The sequence below is a fragment of the Bacillus rossius genome, chromosome 3 (genome assembly GCF_032445375.1).
Source record: "Bacillus rossius redtenbacheri isolate Brsri chromosome 3, Brsri_v3, whole genome shotgun sequence".
NCBI lineage: Eukaryota > Metazoa > Arthropoda > Insecta > Phasmatodea > Bacillidae > Bacillus > Bacillus rossius.
This window is the reverse complement of record NC_086332.1, coordinates 29,080,502-29,108,489: the sequence shown is the minus strand read 5'-3', so window position 1 is coordinate 29,108,489 and position 27,988 is coordinate 29,080,502. Positions and strand designations below refer to the sequence as shown.

The 27,988-nt window shown below is 37.1% G+C and overlaps 1 protein-coding gene across 1 annotated transcript; it reads left to right on the top strand.

Annotated features, from left to right (window-relative positions):
- The first annotated feature begins 55 nt into the window (after positions 1–55).
- On the top strand, positions 56–26,296 carry LOC134530445 (T-complex protein 1 subunit eta). The gene is made up of 9 exons (XM_063365266.1): positions 56–604; positions 4,983–5,240; positions 9,194–9,352; positions 10,988–11,179; positions 11,553–11,851; positions 14,031–14,183; positions 15,516–15,667; positions 23,542–23,730; positions 25,937–26,296. The coding sequence occupies exons 1-9, from the start codon at positions 602–604 to the stop codon at positions 26,143–26,145; spliced, it is 1,614 nt and encodes a 537-aa protein (XP_063221336.1). The 5' UTR covers positions 56–601; the 3' UTR covers positions 26,146–26,296.
- Positions 26,297–27,988: the final 1,692 nt, after the last annotated feature.

Here is a 27,988-nt window from a genome sequence, read left to right as displayed (position 1 = left end):
TAGTCCAAAGTTTAAATTTAAAAAAAAAAAATGAACAGTTTTTTTAACACAGGATCACTTTCAGCACATTGAAATTGTATCGAGCATCCTGCAAATAAGATTATGAAACAAATTCAAAAGGCTATTATTATTATTAATATTATTATTATACGACGGAAAATAGCCAGTTCGATAGCTCGAAACACGTTGCTAATCGATTTGTATTATACATATCGATTTATATCGTTAACGCACTTTCGATCACGGTATTTCATTTGTAGATTCATAGATGGCAGCGTAATCGGCGATTGTTTGTAGGTACAGAAAAACAGCGTTGAGTTTCCGGTCTTTATGATATATGGTCGTTGGTAGGAAGCCCTACCTCTATGTATGGTGTTATCCTTTGCATGATTCTTCTCCTTGGTATTTGTTTTTTTGTAATAAATTGAGAGGTCGTTTCAATTTTGGTCACGCGTGCTGAAATAATAATGAAATAGAACTGCATATTTTAAATATTAGGGTTTCTAAGAAATCCAGAGGTTTTGTGTACTGTCCTGAACCTGAGAATATTTATTTTTGGTTGGGTTGGACAAATTTTGTTTCGAACTTCTAGAAGGTTAGGATGGTAAGTGTTAACTTGAACTTCTGAGACTTATTAATTTATTTGCTGTTGATTTTACGAGTATGTATAGGTTTAGGATTATGTATTATTTTAATTTTTGTGATAAATTTTGTTTGTATGTCAAAAAATTTTGCTCGCGTAGTATTAAAAATGATTCTTGAATGTGAGGCATGGCTAAGTATTGAACGTGGTTTGGTGGGTGGGTTTTGCTGTGGCGAGTTGCGAGGCGAAGCCTAGAAGTAGGAGGGATAACTCCAGTGATGTTTTCGGGAGAGGAGAATGGAAAGGGGTTAAAATCTTGATAGAACAATACGGGAATGGAATTACTTAGATGAGAGATTGCTGGCAAGGGGAGTGGTTAAATTCAATGAGAGAAAAAAATTTTGGTAAATATGTATTGTACGGATTAGCGCCAAAAAAAAATCGTACAAATATGAAATAACTTTAATTATATGCTATCTTACGTCCTCTTTTCAGAACCGCCTGCGGAGATAAAAAATTCCAATTACTTTTGGAGATATGGAATTTTTTAATATTCATTTTTTGGCGATTTTTTAAAAAAAAAAATTAAAAATCCGAAAATACCTTTATTCTGTGCTCTTTAACTTCCTCTTTTCAGTAAACCCGGCGGAGATCAGAAATTCCAAATACTTTAGGAGATATGGAATTTTATAATTTTCATGCTGTGCACTGATGCGTCCCTCAGCGGGAAGCCTACGATTCACACGTCCTTCTGGACATACCCGAATACTCACGTTGGCAAGCCTTCTTTCAACAGACGAGAGGCAAACGCCCGATCGTGCATCTTCGGTTTTTTTTTTTGTTTATTGTAAATAAATAGTTGACCGACTACATCACGTAAAAAGAAAATTACGTGAATTCCTACTGTTCATCCTTTTTCCCGGTTTGTTAGGTCAGGTCAGCTACATTATAAATACTTTAAAACTAAACAACCATTAAAATTAATTGTTATTATTTTTAATGTCCGTTCAGTTTCAAAGTATTTATACTGTAGGTGACCTGACCTAATCTACCTTTGTCCCGTTTTGTTAGGTCAGGTCAGTTACATTATAAATACTTAAAACTATACAAGTAAAATTAATTGATATTATTTTTAATTTCCGTTTATTTTGAAGTACATATTTATCATGTAACTAACCTTACATAATGGAAAATTTCTGTTATTTATGCATTCACGCGCACACGGCAAAATATAAAATGGCGTCTGTTGAATGATTACATAGGGCTTGTATTGCAAAATAAGAACGGCAATATCTCCAAAAGTAATTGGAATTTTTAATCTCCGCAGGCGGTTTTGAAAAGAGGACGTAAAAGAGCATTTAATGAAAGTTATTTCATATTTGTACGATTTTTTTTGGCGCTAATCCATACAATACATATTTACCAAAAATTTTTTGGGTGATTACTTGTCACCGGACTTGTGTCCAACTGCAGCAGTCTTCAAATTAATTGTCATTAGGATTATAAATTTAGTTCAGTTATAATGATTCAAAACAGAGCTTGAGACATATCGTCGCCTGAGAATTGGAGTGTTCTATGTCCATTGAAGTCGGTAATGAGATATAAGCATTTGAAAGTTCAAATAACTATGAATATCATGACATAGAACAAAATAATATTGGTCTTAAATTAAGAACAAACATTGGTAAATATGTATTGTACGGATTAGCGCCAAAAAAAATCGTACAAATATGAAATAACTTTCATTATATGCTATCTTACGTCCTCTCTTCAGAACCGCCTGCGGAGATAAAAAATTCCAAATACTTTTGGAGATATGGCCGTTCTTATTTTGCTATACCAGACGTGTGTATTAATTTGACCGTCGCCATTTTATATTTTGCCGTGTGCGCGTGAATGTCTAAATAACAGAAATTTTCCATTAGGTAAGGTTAGTTACATTATAAATACTTCAAAATAAACCGAAATTAAAAATTATATCAATTTATTTTACATGTTGTATAGTTTTAAGTATTTATAATGTAACTGACCTGACCTAACAAAATGGGACAAAGGTAGATTAGGTCAGGTCAGCTACATTATAAATACTTTGAAACTGAACAGACATTAAAAATAATAAAATTAATTTTATTGGTTGTTTAGTTTTAAAGTATTTATAATGTAGCTGACCTGACCTAACAAACCGGGAAAAAGGATGAACAGAATAAACTCACGTAAGTTTCTTTTTACATGATGTATTCGTTCACGTGAGAGTCCTAAGATCCACATAAAGTTCTGCCATTCCCGATTACACCCGAATATTCACCTTCGGCCAACCTCGGGATTTATTTATTTTTGCGCAGGAAAAATGAATTGAAATATTAAAAGTGGTCGGATAGGTTAGCTACATTAAAACACTTAAAAACCATTTGGATGGTTAGTTAGGTTAGTATAGCTACATTAAAATAAACACAGAAATATTAATAAATAAACCCGAGGTTGGCCGAAGGTGAATTGTTCGGGTGTAATCGGGAATGGCAGAACTTTATGTGCATCTTAGGTTTCTCCGTTTGGGAACATCGCAAAAAAAAAAAAATGATACTTGTAAACAAGCAACCGTTATCGCCGCACGAGTTCACAGGATGAAAATTAAAAAATTCGATATCTCCAAAAGTATTTGGAATTTCTTATCTCAGCCGGGTTTAATGAAAAGAGGAAGTTTAAGAGCACAGAATAAAGGTATTTTCGGATTTTTAAATTTTTTTTAAAAAAAATCGCCAAAAAATGAAGATTAAAAAATTCGATATCTCCTAAAGTAATTGGAATTTTTTATCTCCGCAGGCGGTTCTGAAGAGAGGACGTAAGATAGCATATAATGAAAGTTATTTCATATTTGTACGATTTTTTTTGGCGCTAATCCGTACAATACATATTTACCCAAACATTTTTATGTGAGTGGACATGTGTGGATATAGTACAAATGAATACTAATATTAATTTCTTGTCCATAGCATAAAAAACCTAAAAAGTTGACATAGAACACTCCAATTCTTAGGCGGCGATATGTATAATATTGTTAGCTTCACTTCATGCTGTTAGGTTTTCTCCGGGCACTCCTGTTCTACTACTTCTTCATTCCATCGAGGCTTCATGTCACTTATCAGTGTCTAACAACCTTACATGAACATAATACAAACCACGCTCAAGAACTTAATGCCTTGGTAACTTCACAAATTTCACATGAAAGGTCTTAATTAACTATTTTAACTGAATTCAACAAATTAAAATTGGCTAAGCAAGGATAAGAATATGAAGTATCATTTAAAAGTAACTTCAAGTATTAAATATGGGAAAATTGTACACAGTGAACTTTGCTCCAACTGACCTTTTATGCCAGAAAATGTATTATAATTTATATATTTATGTACATGTTAATCAAATTTATGTTTTTGATTGTGTTTCCAATAATACACTTTTCAAAAAAGGTGATCTTTATTTAACTACGAGTACCTATGTGAGAGGACAGATTCATTTACTTGCGTTTGTACATACACTTAAGGGGACTAAATATAAGAAACGTTTGTACTGCAGGTGAATTTTGATGTGGCCTAACCTCCACAAGTTTGCAGGTAATAACTAGATAATTGTAGAGCTGGGTAGAATTTTGGAAACAAATTTACCCAATCTTTTTTTTAATGCAATGATCAATAATTATTAACAATAAATATGTCTAACAGTTAAAATAATTACACTATAAAGAAAAACTGAGTAGATTACTGTTTCTTTTAATAATTATGCCTTTTGGAACTCACCAACTCTCTGAACAAAATATGAAATTCATATCAAGTAGCACTATCTATGCAGTGAAATGCTCTGTACACTGCTGGTTGAACAAGGAGGAACGCGAGCGTGTTCGTAGCAAATACAAAATTGAAGGAACTCACAGCTTACTAAACAGGATACCTTAATCTTTTTTTCTGAAACATGCGTATGTGCACTCACAGTTTTATTCTTTTGTACTTCTATCTCTGTTAGTTATTTTTTTTTATGGGGCGGGGGACCATCACACAATGAGGAGAATGAAAACAAGCCCAGCAACGTATATAGCATAGTGCCCCTTTATATCTCTTTGGCCAAGTACCTATTCTCTGCTCTTTTCACATCAGAAACATTTCACAGCAATGTTTCATGAAAACTTTGAATTAAAAATCTGTCTTGAAATTTTACTCTCATCGTGCCCAAAGAAGTTTCACTTCAAAATTTTTCCTTGTTTTGTTATATTAAATTCTTAATGTTTTGTCTTAATGAAAGTCGCTATATCAGGCACCCTATGAGTAGCTCGTTAACTGTGAATTTTGTTATTTTACTCTGTGGGTGTGTTGTGGTGTCGGTTATCACACATTTTGTTTGGGCATTGCAGCAGCCGCAGATAATCCTCCTGAAGGAGGGCACGGAGAGCTCCCAGGGCAAGCCACAGCTCATCTCCAACATCAATGCGTGCCAGGCGGTGGTGGATGCGGTGCGCACCACCTTGGGGCCCCGCGGCATGGACAAGCTCATCGTCAACAACAACAAGGCGACCATCTCGAACGATGGGGCAACCATCATGAAGCTGCTGGACATTGTACACCCTGCGGCCAAGACCCTCGTGGACATCGCCAAGTCGCAAGATGCTGAGGTAATATGGCATGCTTAACTAGACTGCGGAGAAATGTAATGTGATTTTTATTCAAGTGAAGCATTCAGTCGGTTCCTGGCAACAATAAGTACACAACACATAATATATGAATACATATTTCTATGGAGACAGACATGCCACTTTATGGTATCACTTTTACAAATGTCAGCACCAAATAAAAACTAGTTCAACCACAGATGTGCATTGCAGTTTAGGTAAATACGCCATTCGACAAAATTGACATGCCGCAAGCAAGCGATATTTCATGTATTTAAGGTAAGTCAAACAACACGGAGAGTTAAGTACCATGTTCTGTTTGCTTTATTAGGTAGATTTCAAAGAAATGCTACCTATTGTAGCAATTTACCAGGTTGTAACTTTCGGAAATTTTTTAGATAGTTATACGTTTCATGGCCCTAAACCACAAAACCATAGTCAACTTAAAAGTTTGACACACACACACACACACACTTTCTGCTGAAACAATTTTTCATTCGACCAACCATAACTGAAAGGGGTGGAAAAAACAGGGTTGGCAGTAAAAAAATATTATTTTTAAATAGATATATACAGTAGAGCACCCCTCAACCGGAATCATTGGGGGGAGGTCTATTCCGGTTATGGGAAAATTCCGGGTAAGGGGAGTTGCGGTAGGGCCATTCTAGCAAGCTGGCAAGCGGGTGTTTCTTATCTCTGTGGGTGCCTGCGTGAGCGAAGAGGATTATGTAGAGGGTTGGTGGGGGGAAGGGGGTAGTAGGTCAACAGCTGCAGTGTTGTGTTACTTCTGTGTTGACGTGCTAGTGATTCACACTTCCTGCAGTGTGTATAGTCACTGCCACGCACAGTTGCACAGTTTACATTTCACATACACAAGAATAACACTTCAAGCATCTCGTTTGAAAACACAGAGATAGAGAAATACAGGTAAATGTAGACTGTTTAACCATATATTAACGTATAAATATATACATAATATGTACATATTTGTACACTAAATTATTGTCTACAAACTGAAAGCATCACACGTTGGAAGTAAATGTTACTGGCTATCACGTGTGTCAGCGTGTGTACTCTCAGGCCGGCCGGAATTTTCCGTTTACTTGACATAGTGAAACAATAAAACTACTTACAGCATAAACATCTTTATAGTAAATCACGTCCGACGCGAAAACCAGCGGTGTATTTACGCAATGCGCGGGAATAACTGGCTATAATTAGCTCTCTGACAGACGTGTGCGCGCGCCGCCTACAAGACATGTACAGTCAGGCAAAAGCAAAAACGCCTTGTTCCAGTGCCGAAATGTTTTAATTTTTTTTGGAAAATTAGTTCCGGATATCGGGAGTTCCGTTTGTGGGAATTACGGTTGAGGGGTGCTCTACTGTACTATCATATGCATTATAATTTATTGAATGAATCCTAAACTTCATCTAAAACTTTGGCTGAAACAGTTTTTGATGAAACAAATGATTACAGTAATAATATGGGTTGAAATTTAAAACATTCAAAACTTTCTTAGTATCAATTTAATTTGAATTTAAAGTTTTCGTGTAGGATGTTAGATGATGGACCTGGACCTGAATAAACAAAAATAGCCCTTATTAAATACATTGTCAAAGACTTGTATGACTTACCTTTCCTTTCAATTTTATGGTCAAAATTATTTGTTGTTCAGAATATGCTCGCACTAAACTTTTAAAATGAACTTTGACTATATTTCAAATTTCTGTTAAATGTCTATTCAGGACTTCAGTAATTAATCAAAGTTATTAATAATTGCCATTAAGGTTTTCTGTAAACCTAATAAGCATTCTTAGTACCGGTGTTGTCTGTCAATTATTGTTTTAAGCACTCTTTAATCTTACCACAAAAGTATTATTAAATATATTTCATATATAATAAATTCTCATCTTTCAAATAAATATTTTATTGCTATACACCATCATCCTAAAACATTTTTTTTCCCTCCAAACACATATATGACTTTCCACGACAACCTACTTCTTCCCGCAGCACAACTGCTTATAGTACTGAGCCTTTTTTAATAATTTTAGTTTTTTCAGCAACTTTAGGTGATTGCAACGTATATCTCACAGAAAACAAACAACATGCTCAATGTCCGTCATCCATTAAAGAACAGCAGGTTAGTCAACCTTGGAGCTTGACGGAATATGACGTCAAGTTTCAAATAAGCCGAGCTCCGTGATATTCAAACACAAATTTTACAAAAAATTGTGCGCAGTTTATTTGTGTGAATACGTTATCTGTTTTCCTGTTTTTGGTTATGTTTTGCTGCCTAAACCTGAATGACCTTATTTAATGTAACTATGCATTATTAATACAGGTATGTAATTCTTTAACATCACTGATTATTTTTTTTTGAAAACCATTTAAAAAATAAGTTTTTAAGTTGATTATAATTTTCAAATTTTATTTAATATGGCATAATGTCTGCCTAAATACAATTTAAGATTATCTGAAATTATTAGTGGACCTTAAATTATTAACATATACATAATCCTTAATTTAAGACCACCATAATAAGAGACCACTTTCAAAATACTATTTGACCTGTAGAAAAGAGAAAAATTCTTATATGTAATTTTGATTGGTCTTAAGAATTTTTAGATAAGGATTATGAACTTTTAATGGTTGTAGATGATTCCGTTTTTTTTCTAAATCCCCTATGTAAGCCACATGCGTGAATGAAGCATGGGGTTAGAAAGGGGAGAAACTAAAAGACATACTAAATGTATGTTTAGAGGTTGCAAGACTGGTGATACAGTGTGAAGTTTCATTGATCACCTCAAAGCACCCAAACATTTCTTCAGTTTCACCCTTTGTGCTGATATCAAAATAATATATATCTTGGCCTACATAGAAATCTAATCTCAGCAGAATGTGTTAAGCCAGTTTGGAATGACTAATGAAGTTTTCTTGGTATGAAATGTTCTAATGAAGGTTTAGCATGTTCCATGAAGGTTGTGCTGTGTGTAGTTCTCTGTGGATAGTTTTCTACAAGATGCAAATTTTAGCTACTCTTACAATGGCTATGGCTCTTGTTGATGTAAAGCTTTAAAAGCTATGATATGTAATTTAATTTAAGCTATATATTTTTGTCTTGCCACTATTTTACACAGTAACTTATGTTCTACTATCTCAGTATACACCTAGATGATATTATATTGAATTAATTATAGGAGTTTAGAACAAGATATTAAAGTTTTTCATTGAGTGTTAGAGGCCTTTTTAAGTCTGCAAATATAATCAGTTTAAGTCTAATATTGACAGTATATGTAGTTATTAGTTGGGAGAAATGTAGCCCCAGATGATTCTCTTGTCTTTCTGGCATCTTAGTTCATCAGGTAAGTTTATCTTTGGTTTTACATCTTGTTGCTTGTCATCAGCGAGGTATTTAGAGGCTAATGAATACATGTCAGGGACATAGGGTAAGAAATACGCCTTTGTAAGGAACCATTCCATCATTTTCCTGGAGTGATTTTAGAAAACCAAAATCAGGCCTGGATGGACCGGTATTCAAACCCAGATCCTTCCGAATGCGGGTTCAATAATTTAGCATTATACGGCCTCGCTCACTCTGTCCTGAACAGTGATTTGTTACATTCTGGTTTCAAAACCACACTTTCACTAGGATCATTTTACTGCAGCTGAAACTTTTCTCATGAATTTGTAAGTGTATGCCTTGTTTAATAAATCTTTTTACACACCTTGTTCGGCTGTGTGTGGTTTTAGAGTCATGGTTAGAAAAAGGCAAGTACTAATTAGTTTGTCAGTTGTTAGTAGTGTATAATTTTGATTTCCACTCATGCCTGTACATTTTAAACTCATGTGTGTGACTTTTTTATATAAAAAGTGTTAACGTCAGATAAAATTAAATTTTCTGTGCTCACTTATACTTTGTCATAGTGCTCACATGATTAACTGTTTTTCTCAGGTTGGAGACGGTACTACAACTGTTGTGATTCTGGCTGGGGAGTATCTCAAGGAGTTGAAACATTTTGTGGAAGAAGGTGTGCACCCGAGAATCATCATCAAGGCTGTTAGGAAAGCCACACAAATTGCTGTGGAGAACGTGAATCAGCTGGCTGTCAAGGTACTCAGTTTTAAAGTGCAGGCTGACCACAATCTGGAAAAGTTGGGAAAGTCGGGGGGAATCTACTTGAAATCCTGGAAAAGCCATGGAAATTCCTCCGTGATAATAATTTCAAGGGGAAATGTAAGGTTTTTTTCTCCTTTTCTTTTTCCCCAGTTTGTTAGAACTTAGTCTTACAAATTGTACATGGTGTATGAAAGGTACTGTTTGAACTAGTCCATGGGGATGGTGGAAACTGGATTTTCTTCTTTATTTCTTTCAAAAATTTGGGGGGGGGGGGGGGGAGGAATATAAACAATTTAAAAAAAATTTGATAAGGAAATTTGGAATTGTGGTCATGGAAACTAGGGGAAATTTTATTACAGATTTGTATGGAGACCCTGAAGTTGCTGTGTTTCTCAAGATTGGGTTAACCAAATTGTAGTGAATGACTGGTTGAAAGCAGACATTTCTGAGGTTGCTATCTTGTTTGTATAACACTGACATTTTAGTATATCTCTGGATGTTTTCCAATTCCATGTATCGTCATTTATAAAAATGGGAATTTGGAGAAAAAGGAGAAAGTAATATTTTTATACCTACGATAGACATGGAAGTAAGCATGAGAGTTGTATTCGGTTTAGTATGGTTACTTTAATTTGAGGCAAGTTTAGTTCATGAGAGAAATATTCAGTAATTTCCTATCCAAAGGCTCAAACCATGTAACAAACAGAGTTTTCATCTTATTATAGTTAGGTTTTAAGAATGTTTTCAAAGAAGACATGTTCCTTATACCAACTTGCATTGTTTTACATTCTTGTTCTCGTTAGAGTTGGACTTACATCATGTTGCACTGTATTGAAACAGAATCGATACATCTGTAGGTGTTGTGGGAATGCATGATGTCACACAATTTGAGCTGCATCAAAAGTATATAAGTGGACTTGTGGCTGTGACCAAAGACGTCAGGTGTTTCAATATGATTTTCGACATGGGTTTTCAGGCTTACTGTTTGACGTTTTTTCTTCTTCAGAATTTGACTATTTGAGTTGAATAAGTTTTTGAGTGTATTCAAAGTATTCTTGATCTGGAGCAGTTCTTGTTTGATTTCAAATGTTTCAGCTATCTGGACCAGAAGAAGAGTTTTTTAAGTACCAAATTTTCATTCTTCATATCATCTGCTTTTTCAGAAAGAGTTTCCACTATATGTAATGGTTAATCCATACGTGAGATGACTGATTTAGAGACTTCGCACGACTGCAGAACTTTGATTTTAGGATTTTTACACACCGTTCATTTGGCGGCGCTTTAAACATGTTTAGAAAGACGTCTGGAACTGGTTGTGAGGATATAATTGTTAGAAGGTGGATTAAACCCCCAAGAAATCAGGTTGGTCGATTAGCGAAGAGTTAATATTTGATAGATTGTGTTACTTTTAAAACTGAGGTTTTAATTGCGAAAGACAACTGTGAACTCAAATAATTACATCTACTGCTGTTTCGATCTATCGGCAGCATCATCGATCATTTTAAAGGCATCACTGGTTTAAAGGTTTATATAAGTTTATTAGTGCAGAGCGAGTTGTGCTCTGCGACTGTTTGGTAGAGTTGTCAGCCGAGGAGGGTATTGTACGAGGGTTGTGTGTGGCGTGTGCAGATAGAGCGGTCCAGCGTGGCAGAGCACCGTGCCCTGCTGGAAAAGTGCGCTACCACCGCGCTCAGCTCCAAGATGGTCAGCCACCAGAAGGGCTTCTTCTCCAAGATGGTGGTCGATGCAGTGCTGCTGCTTGATGACCTGCTGCCTCTCAACATGATTGGCATCAAGAAGATTACCGGAGGGGCTCTTGAAGTTAGCATCCACGAGCTTGCGTTCAAACTGTTATGTGTTTCCCGAAAAAAAGTCACTTTATTGAATGTGGATTACGATCAGAAGCCTTCAAGCCAAACCGCAGATAATGTATACTGGAGAGTAATAATGGTTTTTAAGTTTTATCTCCCATATTTATGACATCAACCATATTGTGGAAAGGTACATCTTCAAAGGAAAATAAATATTATTTTGATCATTTTTCTGATCTAAACTTTTTTTGATTCAGTATACTGTAAGCTTTTCTGTAGCGTATAATTTGGCTTGAAGGGGCTGTCTATAACATTTTTTGTGGGTCGGTTTATAGTTACGTTGTATGTGGTAATTTCACTGACGGCCCCTTCGCTTGTGCCAGGACTCGCTGCTGGTGGCCGGTGTGGCCTTCAAGAAGACGTTCTCCTACGCCGGCTTCGAGATGCAGCCCAAGAAGTACAGCGACCCCAAGATCGCCCTGCTGAACATAGAGCTGGAGCTGAAGGCAGAGCGGGACAACGCAGAGGTGCGTGTGGAGAGCGTGGAGGAGTACCAAAAGATAGTGGATGCAGAGTGGAGCATCCTGTACGAGAAGCTGGACCTGATCCACCAGAGTGGGGCGCAGGTGGTGCTGTCCAAACTGCCCATTGGCGACGTGGCCACGCAGTACTTTGCCGACAGGTGAGACAACACTCTTCCCCTTAATGATCTTATGTCGGCTTTCCAGCGAGCGAGCTGGCGCAACAGTAACACGTTTGACTTGTGTTTGGGAGGATTTGGGTTTTGAAACCCAGTCCATTCATCATCGTTTCTTAAATTCGTGGTTTCCAGATATCATTCCAGTACCTATCCATATGGTGCTGAGTCTGCACAGTAATATCAAAACAGCTTAAGAATGCTTAGTGATTAAAGTCAATTTAAAACCTGGAAAATTAAACTCGTTCAACCAGCTAAAAGACAATGACAGTGCGATGATGTATGTACCCTGTATAGTTTTGTACCAGGTGTATAGTGAATAGGGCAATAACAACTTGAATATTTAAAATAGCAATAAAATGATAATGTCATGTTAGTATGAAAAATTGCTTTCATTTTAATGTTCCAAATCAACATACTAAATTTAAAGTCTTTAACTGCAATGCGACTGAACAAACAGGTTTAAGTTTCTTTATGCTTAAAAACATAATTTGAAAGAGGTATGTACTGGTTCCTAACAAATTTTTTGTAAGAAAATTTCAAACAGCTAAATTACATGGAATTACAGTTGGAAAATTCTTTTGTATATCTAAATACTGTAGATAGGGACTGTTGGCTATTATGCAGTTAGCACTATGATAGTGATTCAAAAACCGTAATGAGGTACTATGTACAGTGTATACTTTAGTGCCACTATTTCCATTGGTTGAACCTAAAGGAAAATGCAAAAAAAAAAAAGTTAAGCTGATTAACCGATTTAAAAAATACTAGATATTATGCACTAGTCGACTGGACATTAAAATATGCGACTCGTGATCCCCTACTATTTATTAAAGTTATGCAATCAATTTGATGGTGTTTTATTTTGAGATGTGACGAGGTTAACTTGGTGATAATTTTCTGTCAGATCTTTGTTGAATTCTAAGAACACAAAACGTTTATCCTTATTTTTAATGTGTGAACATCTTAGCTCTTGTCATACAGCTTTTTTTATTTTTTATTTTTATTTAGTAAATTCGTGAAATTGGAACGGAAGTCGATGAACGGAAATGTGTCACAAAGGTGATTGATACATGTGTAGCAACATAAACTTGTGCATAGTCGCGTTCGTAAACATTATTTATAGGGAACTACCCTGGAATATATTTGAAAAAATTAAAATAGTCATAGTAAAATGTAATCACAAGTTTTAAAATACGTAAGAAAACTGGCATTACAATGATTAGAATACATATTTCCCTTCAAAATTGCGTAGAGGCTTACTAGCACAGCGGTATAGCGTGCACTTTGTAACCTCAAGGGGCAAGGTTCAAATCTCTGGATAAATTTTTTTTTTTAAATTATATAATAATTACATTAAATCAGCTCAGTAATGTTGAGGTGTGTTTGTAGGAATTATTTACGAACTGATTTCAGTTCTTTAAGTAAAAACTCATATAAAAACATATACTTAGCGTTATAAATATATTTTTTTAATATTTCTGGTTAATATTTTCGCAATTCCATAGAAGTGTTACTTCTAACGTGTGTGGAAAATTTATAGTATCAACATTTTAGTGAACATGACAGGCGATATTTCAACAAAATTCCTTTTAGAAAATCGAGTTCAAAGCCAGGGTTTAGTATTTTTTTCAAGTCTTGCTGCAATCTCTGCATGATTGTGGCAAGTGACATACTGAAATGAATACTCACATTTTTTTTTCCTTCGTCCAGTTTTTAGTGCTTTCTGTCTTGCGCAAAAACAGAGTACTTCCAAATAGGTAGGAAGTCCAACATTCTAAGCATTATTGCATTGTACGAACTTCTTTGAAAATGGTGTTGGTAACGACTAGAGACCCGGAAAATTTGCGGGTTCAATGACCTCCAGGATAGACTCCAATATCCTCTACACACTCGGGAAAATACCAACTGTTCATCGGCTGCTGACTTGCGAGTCGTCTCGACTGGGTGGCCTGCGATTCGACACTTCTATGAGTGAGGAGGTTCTCTAATTGGCCCCTCAGTCCTCCAGATTAACAGTGAACCAATGACATAAGCAGCACTAAGGTATAATTATTTGAGTTTCAGCATAACACGAAATGAACCCGCAAATTTTCCGGGTCTCTAGTAATGACGTACGTGGTGGTGTGTTAGAAGTGATGCGGTTGGTTGTCTGGTGTGGCAGGGACATGTTCTGTGCCGGACGGGTGCCGGACGAGGACCTGAAGCGCACGATGAAGGCGTGCGGGGGCTCCGTCATGTCCACCGTGCACGACCTCAAGGACGCCGTGCTGGGGCGCTGCAGCCACTTCGAGGAGCGCCAGATCGGCGGAGAACGGTTAGTCCCTTCGCTTAGAGGTCCATCACGCTTTCCTTTTCGTAGTGTGGTGGTTGTTGTTGGTTAGTTTGCCATTTGAGTACTTTGTAGTTGAACATTGTTAGTGTGCACTGTTTCCCGAGTGATACTATCTGGTGACATAGAGCCGTTAAACCAGTAAACTATTTGAAATATCAAAAATGACCTTCTAGAAAATAATTGGAATGTAGAGTTCCACCGTGTGTGGAGGAAAAAAAAAAGGAATTTTAGAATCCTTAATTTTTGTTTGTTTGTGGAAAAGAGGTCTTTTCTTTGGAATTACCAAAAACTTTTAAGTTTCAATAATTGTAACAAGTCATGTGCCCGGCGGTGAATGTTCTCTGCAAATACGTAAACACTTGAAAAAGTTTTTCATCTGAAGTTACAAGTGAAACGTTTTTTTGATGACTGTTAACTTTGATTCTCCAATAAAAGAGTTAAAATAAATTTGGTCTTTTGTTCTCCTCTCATACGAAAATGTTACAATTTCTTTTACAAGATAGGTCGGAAAGAATACACACACCCATACATGCAGATTGCTACTCAGTCCTGTGCCTTCATGAAATTTGTCCCTAGTGATTTCTTGTGTACATATGAAAACCACTGGAACTATGTCCCAGTGGACCAACGTATAACCTGGACCAGTGCCGCACGTCTGGGGCCTAATTTCTGGTTAAAAGAAAAACAATGTTAAAACTTAGCAGCGGCACAGCAACAGCACCCAGACGTGAAATTATCTGCCTCTGGTCACATAAAATGTTTTTTGTGAGCAGCCGAACGGCGCGACCTATTGGCACAGCACTCGGACAACATCGAAAGAGGCTACTTGACCTCTTGAAACCATGCAGGGAACAAGCAGTCACGTGACCTCATCAACCAATCACAGCAAAACACAGTACAAAAACATATCATTATACCAGTTTCCTCACCCTTGTAACAAAGCTTTTCCTGCCAAATTGATTGGCTGAAGCAAAAACATTATAATTTTACCATCTCCCATGGGAGAACAATTACATACATACCTGTTTTAAATTCTAACGTGAAGAATTGGGAAAAACTCAAATATTCTTTATGAATAAAATTCTTAAAAATAAACAGTTTTACAACAAAGACTATTTAAAAAAAGTACAAAGTTGTATACCGCAGGTGTCGAAGAAATAGTTGACTAGCAAATGTTTTGTATTTTTACTGTGTCAATTTATACATACAGAAGGGCATTTATTTTTATTTTTCGTGTATGGTTTGAACCTGCGCAAGAATGTACACATGGTACTCTTGAGCTCTAAGGCATTGTGTTTTGGTTGTGTGCGACAGGTTCAATATCTTCACGGGCTGTCCTAATGCCAAGACGTGCACCATCATTCTACGTGGAGGAGCCGAGCAGTTCCTAGAAGAGACAGAAAGGTCTTTGCATGATGCTATCATGATTGTTCGCAGGACCATAAAGAATGATGCTGTTGTTGCAGGTGGGTGCGAGGGTTGTAAGACACCAATCTAGTTACTTTGTGGCTCAAAATTGTTGGAATGTTGTATTTTCAGAGATGGGTTAGTTTTGATTCTTAAATGTCTTGATTATATGGATTCTCTGGGAAAATGTTTACTAAAGAGTGTGTAATAATTAAGTCTATTCTATAGAGTGTACACTTATTTATAGTATCTGGAATGATTATCTGTTCCGTCGCCGCTGTGTAGCACAAATGAAAATTTAGCCAGAGCTGGTTTGGTTGATGCCTATATAGAGAGCATGCATATATCAAGTATCAATATCTATCTGATTGCATTCAGTGTGCGCATTGTGTTGTGCTGAGTAAACTATATTTGATAGCCACACTCTTTCGTGGTTAGTTGTCGGTATGCTACTTTAGTTCCATCTCACATTTTTGTCACTGTTTTTGTTGTAAGTTTAAGTTGATACAAAATGTTTTTATGTCTACGAGTATACCACTGGGTTGTACCATTGTCACCCGGCCACAGACTGGACTGAGATGAACTTCAGTCTATCCAGTGGCAGGGAACTTGCACGCACAAACACAAAACGTCTGTCTTTTTGTCTGCCGGTAACCATACATGCGCAAGCACCTGCAGTTGGAATTGTATTGGAATCATGGCTTCCAAGTGTGAGCGTAATGCATCGTGTTCAAGTAATTGAGACAAAACTAGCAGTATTACACATCAAAAAAGTGCGGGTTGTCAACAACTGTTCACAAAATCAATTCGTAAGTGCAATATAATCCGAGTTTCAAAACAAAACGTAATGAGTCTTGAACAAAAGCCAAGAGATCAAAGATAATGAAAATTTAAGTAATGAAAACAGTAGCAAACATATGGGTAGTGTTTCCAAAAGCAAGCAATATCACGATGGTTGGCTAACACTACCCGGCAGGCAGGTGGCTGGCCGGCCCACAGACATAACTGGCGTCATTGAACCGTTATCTGTGAGAGGTAGGAAAAGAGGATCTGCCAAAGGGAAGGGGTGTCTACTGTGCTACCTGCAGTACAGCACTTCCCAAGAAAAATGCAGCAGAATGTGATCCAAACTTATTAAAACTTATTTATATATATAGTGTTGGGTCGAGTCACCCTATTTCAGCATTGAGTCGAGTTCGAGTTAAAGAAATTTATCGTCGAGCTCGAGTCGAACTCATAGATATTTGTCTTCGAGTCGAACTCGAGCCGATCTCATGGAAATTTGTCTAGATGAGTCAAACGTTTTGCAGCACTTGCATCTAGCTGTCTGATCAATTTTTTTCAAAAAATTCCCAAATCTCTGCTCTTGATTTCTGTTCTTCACTTTGTGACGTCCCAGGCCGTACAAACATATCCATTCCACTAATACTAGACCGTTTATGATAATTATGATTACCGTATTTACTCGCATATAGGTCGCACCCATAATTTGAGGTCTTGAATTTGGTATTTAAGATTCCCCCCATATAGGTCGCACCTGTAATTTAATGACGCGAACGGCGGGTGCGCCGTGCACGAAAGATTTAACGGGTACTGTAAAACTTCGCTACTACGAGAGCTGATAATGGCGTGATAAATTGTTGTAACAACAAGTACTCGTAATAACCGAATATAGAAAATTGAAGACAAGTTAGATTCCTGACTTCTTAAAATGTCTTAATTGTAGACTATAACTTGAAAACAGTGCTTTGTATTGAAAAAATGCACAGATTAAAAGTTGTAGTAAATTTAATTACGAATCAAAAAGGCCTGTTATGATTTTTTATATCTACAGCGGTTTTCGTTATGGGTTCCCATAAATACTCACGCTAAGTGAATTCACGTCATGCGAGTTCGGCTATGCTAGCCGGCTGATTGTTATTTTCGTTCAAAACGTGGCGAAGGAACTTGTGTGGATCAGGTAGAAAACATTTGGCTATAAATAGGGGCCTGTTCTTTTCGCGATCGCAATTAAACGACGATAAACGCGAAATCACCGTTAAATACAGTTTTTACGCGAAATCGCCATAACACAGCGTTTTTACACGAAATTTTGTATTAAAACACGAAATCGCAGTGTTTTTACGCGAAATTTAAGTACTGGTTAAAGACTTGTCTCGTCAATGGTAAACAAACACCGCAACATGGCCGCCAAACATTAATCATAAATGAACTAAAGCAAACAAAAGCTTACACACGCTCACGTTATAATGTTAAACCCAAAAATATACTGTAAAAATACGCAAAACTTAGGCGTTTATTTTCCTTTCCGGCATAATGTTTGGATAGATAAGACAAACAGGCGAAGTTTTAAAGCGTACACACACCGCTCGTCGGGGCACTGACGTCAGCTTAGAACAGCGACACCGGATAAATACAAAAGCAAGCAGATGTTTGGGCGAACGGTGTTTGGAACAGCCTTACGTGAGTGGCCATACCACGTCAGCCGGGGGCGCTGGCATATAGTTGGAACAGCGTCGTAGTATCAAGCAGATTATCGGGCGAACCAGGCACAAGCATTTTAAATCGCGCCAAAAAGCGGAAAAATGTAAACAAACATTAATTTTCGAATGGTGTGACGATGATGATTAGTTGGCCAACAGTTTTTATAGATTATGTTGGGTCGTTACCACAACGTGGAAATACTATAACCTATAACGCAGAATGTCAAAATTGACCACAAAGCCGAAATACCATAACGCCGAATGTCAAAATTGACCACAACGCCGAAATAACAACTGAATGAATTTGTGTGCGTTTCTAATGTACCTTAACGCCGAAATACCACAATCAAACCTTACCTTACCTTACCTAACCCAACCTTTGTGGCAGCCCTGTAATGACATTTTTTGGCGTTGTGGTACACAGCAGTTTTCTAGCTGTCGTCGTTATGATCAATTTGGCATTTCGGAGTTGTGATGCGTCCTCGATTTTGTTAAAGGAATTAATAGTTTTCCAGATTAGTCAGTGTCTAAATCAAAAGTATTGTCATATAAATATATGTAACCTATTTGTTTAGGGTATTCAGTAGTGAGTAGGTTGAAGTAAAATTATTAAACTTAAATAATTTCAGATATATTTACGGTAACACACGCTTTTTTTTTTTTTAAGTTTTTAGCACCGCTTTTGTGTTTTTAAGTGAATTTTAACACAGCTTTTGTGTTTTAAAAGTGAATTTTAACACCGCTTTTGTGTTTTAAAAGTGAATTTTAACACCGCTTTTGGTAATTTTTAATGACGAAATCTGAAAAAGCGATTTTTATCTTGACAGCTCAAGCAATTATCTTTTCCACGACCCTTCACAGCGTAAAAAAAAAGAACAAAAACACGTTCAAATGCAGATGGAAAAGTAACTTAGCAGTAAAATAAATATATTTTCGGCCCTGCTAAATTTTTCTATTCAATAAAATTCGAGGTATTAGTGATTTTTCAGCAGAAAATGCTGTGTGACTAATAAACAAATTGTATCATAATAACTTAAACTTATAAAGTATTTATTAATGGCGAAGAACAGTCGTATAAGCCCATAATAATATTTATTTTACCGAGAATGGACTATACAACCTGGCTTTTATCGCACGCGGGGTGGGAGGGGAGGAGGATGCTGACAGTTTCTCACGCAGAAGGTTGAAATAAGGGAGGGAATGTGTTGAAATTAGGGATGGGATTTTTGAATCTTGGATTCGTCGAATATACCGAATCCTAAAGATTCGAGGATTCGTAGGATCCGAGGTGGGATTCGAGGTGGTGTTCGAGGTGGGTTTTTAAGAGTTTTAGGTAGTAATTGATAATTGTAGTGCTGGGCGAAGTTTGAAAATTTCGAACCGAACCGAACCCTTACGTTCGGTTCGGTTCGAAACCTCTTAAAATATATTCGAAAAACCGAACGTTCGTTTAAAAAAAATTACGTTTTTCTAATTTTCTAACCCCTATTTGAGACCATTCACAAAACAGCTCAACAAAATTCTATTACTTGTAATATTCCGACTTTTATCGCATAATCGTCGCCTCAACAGTTTCAAGCGCAGACAAAATAAAAAAAAAATGATTAATCGTCGCATAACTCGCATAGCATGTTTTCATATGGGCGCGCTTTGTTTTTTGATTACTTTAGAGAATTTTGTATGCATTTGTCGTACTACGTAATATAAACTATCGTACAAATGCCAAAGGTATTGTATATTATACCTTTAACTATAGTGCGTATACGAGAAGTGTTGTAAAATCACCAAACATTGCGTACCCCATACATTAAACTAATGCGCATGTACGAGAACTCTCGTATTTCGGCAAAACTAACGTGATCAAGTTAACACAAGACAAATGCGGTAGGAAATGATTACATAAATTACGTATTTTAAATTACTGGGATGTATTTATTTTCTTTGGCCTTTTTGGTTATAACAGTCAGGTAACGAAAATATTAATTTAATCTTGTGTATTAAAAGTACTGGTCCAGTAAATTTTACAGTACGGTACTAAGGCTGTGTTCCAAATAATCCGCACTCGCACTTGCACTCGCACTTGCACTCGTGCTCATACTCACACCCACAATTCCTTGCGTGCAAAGTGCATGCTCCATGCGTGCTCGCCATTTGGAACACAACCATACTCCAAAGTAAACACACCCATGTGTATGAGGCTTCCTACAACAATGTACAATGCTAACAGCTTCATTTAGACATGTAGGTACGTTGGTTTATCCATCACCTAAATGCATGTATGTATATGTTTATGTTTCATCATGTTAAAATTAACTATCCTAACCTGTACCTCCGGGTCAATTTCCGTGCTATTACCGGTATCATACTTGTTCATCTTTGTTGCATATTTGTTCCAAGTCTTACAGATCGCATGAAGACATCGCATGTTGTTTAATTACGAACAGGTACTTACAATGAAACGTGCATTGTTCATTTGCCTTTGTTTTAGATCAATAGTCCAGACGTAAACGTAAACAAACAATGGTTACGAGAGTACGCAACGAGCATGCATTCAAAAACACTCGATATGCGCACTCGTTCTCGTGCTCGCACTCGACTATATGGAACAACACTCTCGTGACGTCACTTCCGAGAGCGAGTACGTGAGCACGCATGTTTACCTATTTGGAACACAGCCTAAGTTGACTAGCGTAGTCGCGGCAGCCATCATTATTTCTCGTGTTTTCTTTTTTCCGACGCAAATTGCTATAACCACACTTTTTACGTTACGTTTACAATATTATTGTTCTTGAGGTGATTTGCGATGAGCAGGCTTACGTCGTTTAAGTTTTCCAAATGGAGAAAAGATAATGAAGACCCAGATGACCCAGAACCACCCCCAAAAAAAGTCTAAAGTTTCTTCTAACGAGCAGCATTCTTCCAAGAAAACAGCAACTGCAGTCACCGGGTTTTGTAATGTAGATAGGTAACTTAATTCACATTCGCCTTTTTTTTGATGTCCTATCAAAAAGTTTTACTTATTAAAAATGTTAGGTTATGTCTACCACAAAAATATGTAGATAGGTAACTTAATTTACATTCGTCTTTTTTTAGGCCCTATTAAAAAGTTTTACTTATTAAAAATGTTAGGTTATGTCTACCACAAAAATATGTTATGTGGCCTTATGCTGAATGTTCGTCATCTTTATAATATTTTTTTTAAATGAAGGTTAGTTACACTTAAAAAGGAATATAGTCTTTTTGAAATTTAGATGTAACTTATTTACGAATTAAAAGTTTGTATATATATAAGCTAAGCTATATAATGTTTTAATTTTACATATGGCTGGAGAATCTTTCTTTCTCACCACTCAGTTAAAGACCAAAATGCTGGAACTTCTTCATGAATTAAAAGTTGGTACGTATATATATAAGCTAAGCAATATAATGTTTTAATTTTACATATGGCTGGAGAACCTTTCTTTCTCACCACTCAGTTAAAGACCAAAATGCTGGTCATCGGTTCATTTTAATTCAAAACAATTATTTCTGTATGAGGTTCGGTTCGGCTCCGTTCGAAACCAGAGAACTGAGGTTCGTCCAGCTCTAGAAAATTGTATACCTAAACTATATTATAAAGGTAACGGAAATGGCACAAACATAAGATAAACTACGCTGCATTTTGTCAATTAGCATAACTACTCTATCATTTCCAACCTTCAATAATATAACATTGCAGAAAAAAACGTAACTTTTTTTTAATGGTGTCTGTTATACAAACGTATTTTATTGAAAACATAGGAAGGATTAATTTAACAGAGAATTAGACAGATGCAAACTTACGTGTGTGGTTATTGAGGTTATTTGTCTCTATTTTATATCAGGTGTATACACTATGCACTTATTTTATAATTTTATAAATACACATGTGATTTTTTTTAATACATAGGCCTATGTAATTTTTTAAAATAAATGTGTGATTTTTTTTAATAACATGTGGTGAAGTTTAGTGTGGGTCTGGGATTCGAGATTCGATGACAAACACTGAGGATTCGAACAAGGATTCGGATTCGACCAAAATGTGGATTCGTCCCATCCCTAGTTGAAATGTTAGTTGGTAAAGGGGGGGAGGGTGTTTTTACATGGTTTGTGGCTCTGGGAGGGATGAGCCTTGAAAGCAGGGGATGGGAGAGGTAAGCGTCACGTGTTTCTTATGATCTCGCAGAAGCTACCACAGTGGCTTTTCGTGCGGGCGAATAAGATAACATGACAGCTAAGACGGCTTTTCGTGCGATAGTGGACCCTCCGAGCTTGGCTAGACACTGCCGCGTGGACAGTCTAGAGGGGTGGTATCTAATTTTAGCCGTCTTTTGTATGCCTGCCTGCTTACAGTACAGCTCTCGCCAAGATAAACGTGAACACATAGCGCCCAACAAAGTATAACAGACTGGTTTTTCAGCCGATTTTACTCAAATTTTTGACTTTCTCTGCTCAAATTTTTTCTCTTTCTCAAAAAACGGTCTTATAAACGGAATGGACGCATCAGAGGGGGGTCGCATCAGCGGTATTCTACTGTATTGCAAACAAAATTTAAAAAAAAATTAAAAAAAAATTTCTTCACATATAGGTCACACTTCATTTTTTCCCCATCAAATCTGGTAAAATTGCAGTGACCTATATGCGAGTAAATACGGTAATACGACGCCGGCGACATAAACTTCAACAGCCTCAATTTTCCGTTCGGTTGTGGAAAACTAGTTGGAGATTTCAATTATTGTTGATATTGATTTGTCAAAGTGGCAACATTCCCTGGCTGTATGATGACTTACGTAGGCCATTGGCTCGGAGTTAAAATGGCGGCGATCTAGTGTTTAGTAGTAAATATTATTTACTTCCAAAGCTGCTCAAATATTGACAATGTTCGTGGTCTTGTTCATGACTGAATCTAGAGAACATTTTTTAATTCCGTTATAGTTAAGTAAAGGTATTTTGTTGCAATTAGAAATATTAAGTGCATATTGAAGGATAGAATGCACTGTTTGTGGTTATACATGATCGAAAATAATCTTCCGACTTCTTTTTCAAGGTTTTCAGTGTTGGATCAGAGGTTTTCCACTAGGTAGGCCTAAATAATATGTTTTAATTTATTTTATTTTATTGTGCATGGTTTCGGATAAGTACCTTTACGATTGGAAATTGTGCAACATTATGGTCGAGCCAAAAACTAAACTTTGACGAGACTCGAGGACACGATCTTAATCAACTCGGTTTTCGAGTCGAGTTTAGTTGGTAGTCTTAATAAATGGGGTCGTAAGTACAGGGTTCCATTGAAGCTTACTTTTTTTTTCTTTTTTTTTTTTTTTTTTCAAATTTGTTGCAATAAATAATGTTTGTGGTTAAATATATGCAAATTTTCTGTTCTTTAGTGAATACAATGAACAGTGAAGTGCAATGCTGTGGCTCATTTGCAGGAGGAGGAGCAATCGAAATGGAGTTGAGTCGTGTGCTTCGTGACTACTCACGGACCATTGCAGGCAAGGAACAGCTTTTGATAGCAGCTGTGGCCAAGGCGCTCGAGGTTGTACCCCGGCAGTTGTGTGACAATGCCGGTTTTGATGCCACCATTATTCTCAACAAGCTGCGACAGAAACACGCCCAAGGTAATGATGATGGATGTGTGATATTTGTGAAATGTTTATCTATCATTACTCATTAGTTTTGTGTTTAACATTGTGTGCAATGGTTTATCAGAATAGTAATCTAATTGTTATAAAATATGCTGATTACTACTTAATTTAAATTCTGATACAGTCAAACCTCTATCTATCGAACTCGCATGTATCGATTGTCCGTGTTTATCGTATACTTTCTACGGTCCCGGCAAAATTGCCATACAACTAAAGTTAAAAAAGTCCGCTTGTACCGATGTTCGAATTATCGTTTTGTCCGAATTGATCGTTCAAAATATGCGGTCCCGTCACTATAAATTATAATAGATAATCGTTTAACCATAAAGATTTTGCAGAAATAACCATTTCTTAGAAAGAAACAGTCATAAAAACAGTAACGATAGTATACAGTAGTAAATATCACCTTAAATCTGCAGCCAAGTAATGGAGCACGTAAATATGAAGAAAAGACAAATGAACAACAACTTACGAAGAAATATGGATGATGTACCATAACTACAGTACAAACCCAATTGTTATCCTAAGATAATTACCATAAAAAGAACTAAAGATTCTTTGTCGATACCATAATTACTACAGAAGCACGATAGCTACCACATTTGCACTACAGTTACCGTAATAACCGAGACGTCTATTTACCGTGACGGTGATGTATTTATTTATGACATATTAAAATTTAAGAACATTATTGAAAAAAAGGATGTTAAATTTTTATATGTACGTTTGGCACATGTTGCGAAGAAATAATGCGATCTGAAAGAATGCAGTACTACTACGAAAACTGAAAAGGGTACTCGTGGATTTTTAGGTTATGGCAGTCTCTCTCGTTTTTCAGTAATATCGGCCGAAAATTAACAAGCGTATCGGAAGTCGGCAGAAATGCCGATTCAATTAAATATTGGCAAAATCAGCTTCTTCAGTACAGCTCTACATTTGATGACATGAGTAAATATATTTCAGACTTCAGGATATTGAAAACGACTTTAATTTCCATGTAGATTTATTGTGCTTATGTTTTTTTTTGCAAGTGTAAATTGAATTAAGTAAAATACTTCCATTTTTATTTATTTTTCAACTGATTTAACGCTTCTTATCACCCCCCATACACAAATCCTGGCTACGCCACTGGGCACGACAAATATACAAGACAAAAAAAAAGTTATCACCGCAAACATATGGACTCCCACCCCCTGTCGGCACCATAGCAGGCAAGAACGGCACATGGCCAACACATGAAGGCAAGAGTACCATATGTTACATTAGGGTTTTGATTTGTTCATCAGTCATATGACACTTAGCTCATAGTGTTGTTTTGTCATAAACTTGTTTTAGTTTTGAATGTCTAAATGGGTCCTGGGCATCATTTTTCTCAACATCGAAACACGTGCAATCTGGTTTTTCTTGATATATTTTTTTATTAAACACACAGGCCCTATCTACGTATCCAGTCAACACAAACATCGCAGATATATTCTACTCCACAACACTTATGGGTCTTGATTTCCTTCCCATGTGGAAGGTATAATTTTAATAAACATAATATAATTAAATTATTCTACTTTTTTTATTAAATCTTCATAATTTAACTGTATTAATTTGGAGAATTACAGGAAGTAAATATTGTTGTATAAATGACAAGTGATACAGTCACATCAAAATAAATGGCTGCACTGCAACATCAATGCAGTTTTAAATAGATACACCTATTTATGAACTATTGCTGTAGATTCACCTAAAACTATTGAATGTAAGCTATCCAACTTATATCTTTGGGATTTCATGAAAAGGAAAAACCTAATTTTCTGATATTAAAACATTTTAGCATTTTTCAAGGTACCCTAATGTTGGCAAAAGTTATTTTTTCTCTTTAATTTTGTTAGTCCAAGACAAAATTCTAGAAATATTGGAGAATTTACCTAACTCTTTCAGGTATTTTCTGACCATTTTAATTTCCCTGACTTTTCCCTGTTTTCTATACCTGCAAAGTTTTAAAAGAAAAATACTTTTACACTGTACGGTCATGCAAGCTCAAAGACTAGTGAAGCCCTGATACACTTAGATACTGACTTGGTTCTTGTGTGTTTAAATTTAAGTGTGATGCTGGACCCTTGCCACACAAGCCATTACGAGTTGTTAGTTTTGATGTTGCTTTTTTTTTTTTTTTTGTTTTGTGAAGGTCATAACTGGTTCGGCGTGGACATTGGCAAGGAAGACATCAGCGACAACTTTGAGGGTTGCGTGTGGGAGCCGAGCGTGGTGAAGATCAACGCCCTGACTGCAGCCTGCGAGGCGGCGTGCTTGGTGCTGTCTGTGGACGAGACGATCAAGAACCCCAAGTCAGGGGGAGATGCGCCTATGGGGCGTGGCATGGGTAGGCCCATGTGAGCTAGCACATCACCTTTCTTTGTAATAACTATCCTATCATTAATTCTGTATTAAAATACATCTCTTGGCAGGTAACACTTACTGTTCAAGCATGCCATTTCGTTAAAGCGCAAATAATGTACTGCTTTTGCAATAAACTGACTCACTAAAATAGTATGGTTTTCATTGCATATGTGTTTCCTTTTAAAAAGGTTGTTTTTGTGTGTTGAGCACTAACATGAAACAATCAAGAATAATTATAACCTTATTCACAAAAATTATTCCCAAGCATAGTATTACTGATTTGCGTATCATGTGAAGCCTAAATTGCAAATAATTTCTTTGTAAATAGATTTTTCAGTAAATATTAATACAAACAGCAGATAGTAAGTATTCACCAGCATATTTGTTGCATTGATTATACCAATTATTCGCTATAAACTATTTTGAGGTAAACTAATTTTTAAAAATATACTTAGTGCATTTTTTCCCCACCATTTATAGGTATTTTTACGATTTACTGCGGGTTCGTAAAGGATAGCCCAATTATTTTATTACACTACAGTTTTATGGATGACCACTACTTATGTCACAATTTATCTTATAAAATTGCCAAATAATCAATTGCACTTAAAAATGTTGCTTCACCAGTCATTTCTTACAATCCACACACATCGCTGGACAGCACCTCTGGCGCAACTCTCGTCGCAGCGCCCCTCATGGATCTCGGCCGCGAGACTCCGCCGCCGCCGACGCACTTGCCTTCGCCGAGATCCCACTCGATGCCTCGCTCAAAACTTCGCTTGGAACTCCGCCGCGCCCGCGACACTATAACCCGGAACTGAACTCTTCGTCCAGGGACTTCGCCGCTCTTTCACCTGGAAACTGCCGCGGGAAAACTCCCGATTCCACTGAACTCACTCACTCCCTGCCCTGGAACCTTCGTTCAAGGACTTCGCCACTATGCCGCACATGCGGCACTATCGCCCCGGAAGCTCCGCCGCGGGAAGGCTCCCACCTGAACTCTCTCTCTCTCAACTCCCCTGCTGAGGCCAACGTCCTTTTTTCATATATCAGCCGCCATTTCTGGAACTCACGAGCGCGGCTGGGGCCAGTTGCGTCATTCCGCGCCGGCACGACGGCAAAAATATCTAGAAACACGTGTCGGCGGCTCGCATAACTCCACAGCTGTCAGGTTTCGGATGTCAAACTAACAGCGCCGCGTGGGGAGCTGAGGGCTGGAGGGAGGGGAAGCTGCGACCCAGGTGCGCACTGCACATCTCATGTTACGGCGGCATGTGATGCAGCCCAGCTAGCTCTGCACCTGCGCGTGACGTGGCCTTGCTCACGTTTGTAACAGTATTAAGGGCAAGTACGAATAAACTTATTAACTGGTGATAAATATTAAAACCATTCTTGGTAACAAATTAAAGCAAATTGCATGGCCTGCAACTACTATGAAAGTGCCATTGAACTCGGTGAGTTCAGTTGGAATGGTGGGGTGTGCATCTCGGTCCCATACGGGGAAGGATATGTATTACTTTCCCCTCTGCCACCTGGAACTTGCACAGCCCACTTTCTCAACCGCAAATGGCATTTTAGTTCCACCCACCTGGCACAGTGTTGCTGTGGAAACAATCAGTGGCAGGAAACAGCAAAGGAATAGAGCAAGAATGAAGTGGGTTTTGCAGTTGCTTTGCTTGCAAGCAACATTTTGCAGACTACTATGTACTGCTGTAACTCCAAGCCCTTCAAACGAAGAGCTTAGTTGCAAAACTACCTACATGCTCTGTGTTACCTATATCACTACATATTGACTGCCTCCTGAACTGGTATGGGTGTTAGACATTATTGAGAGGGGGGG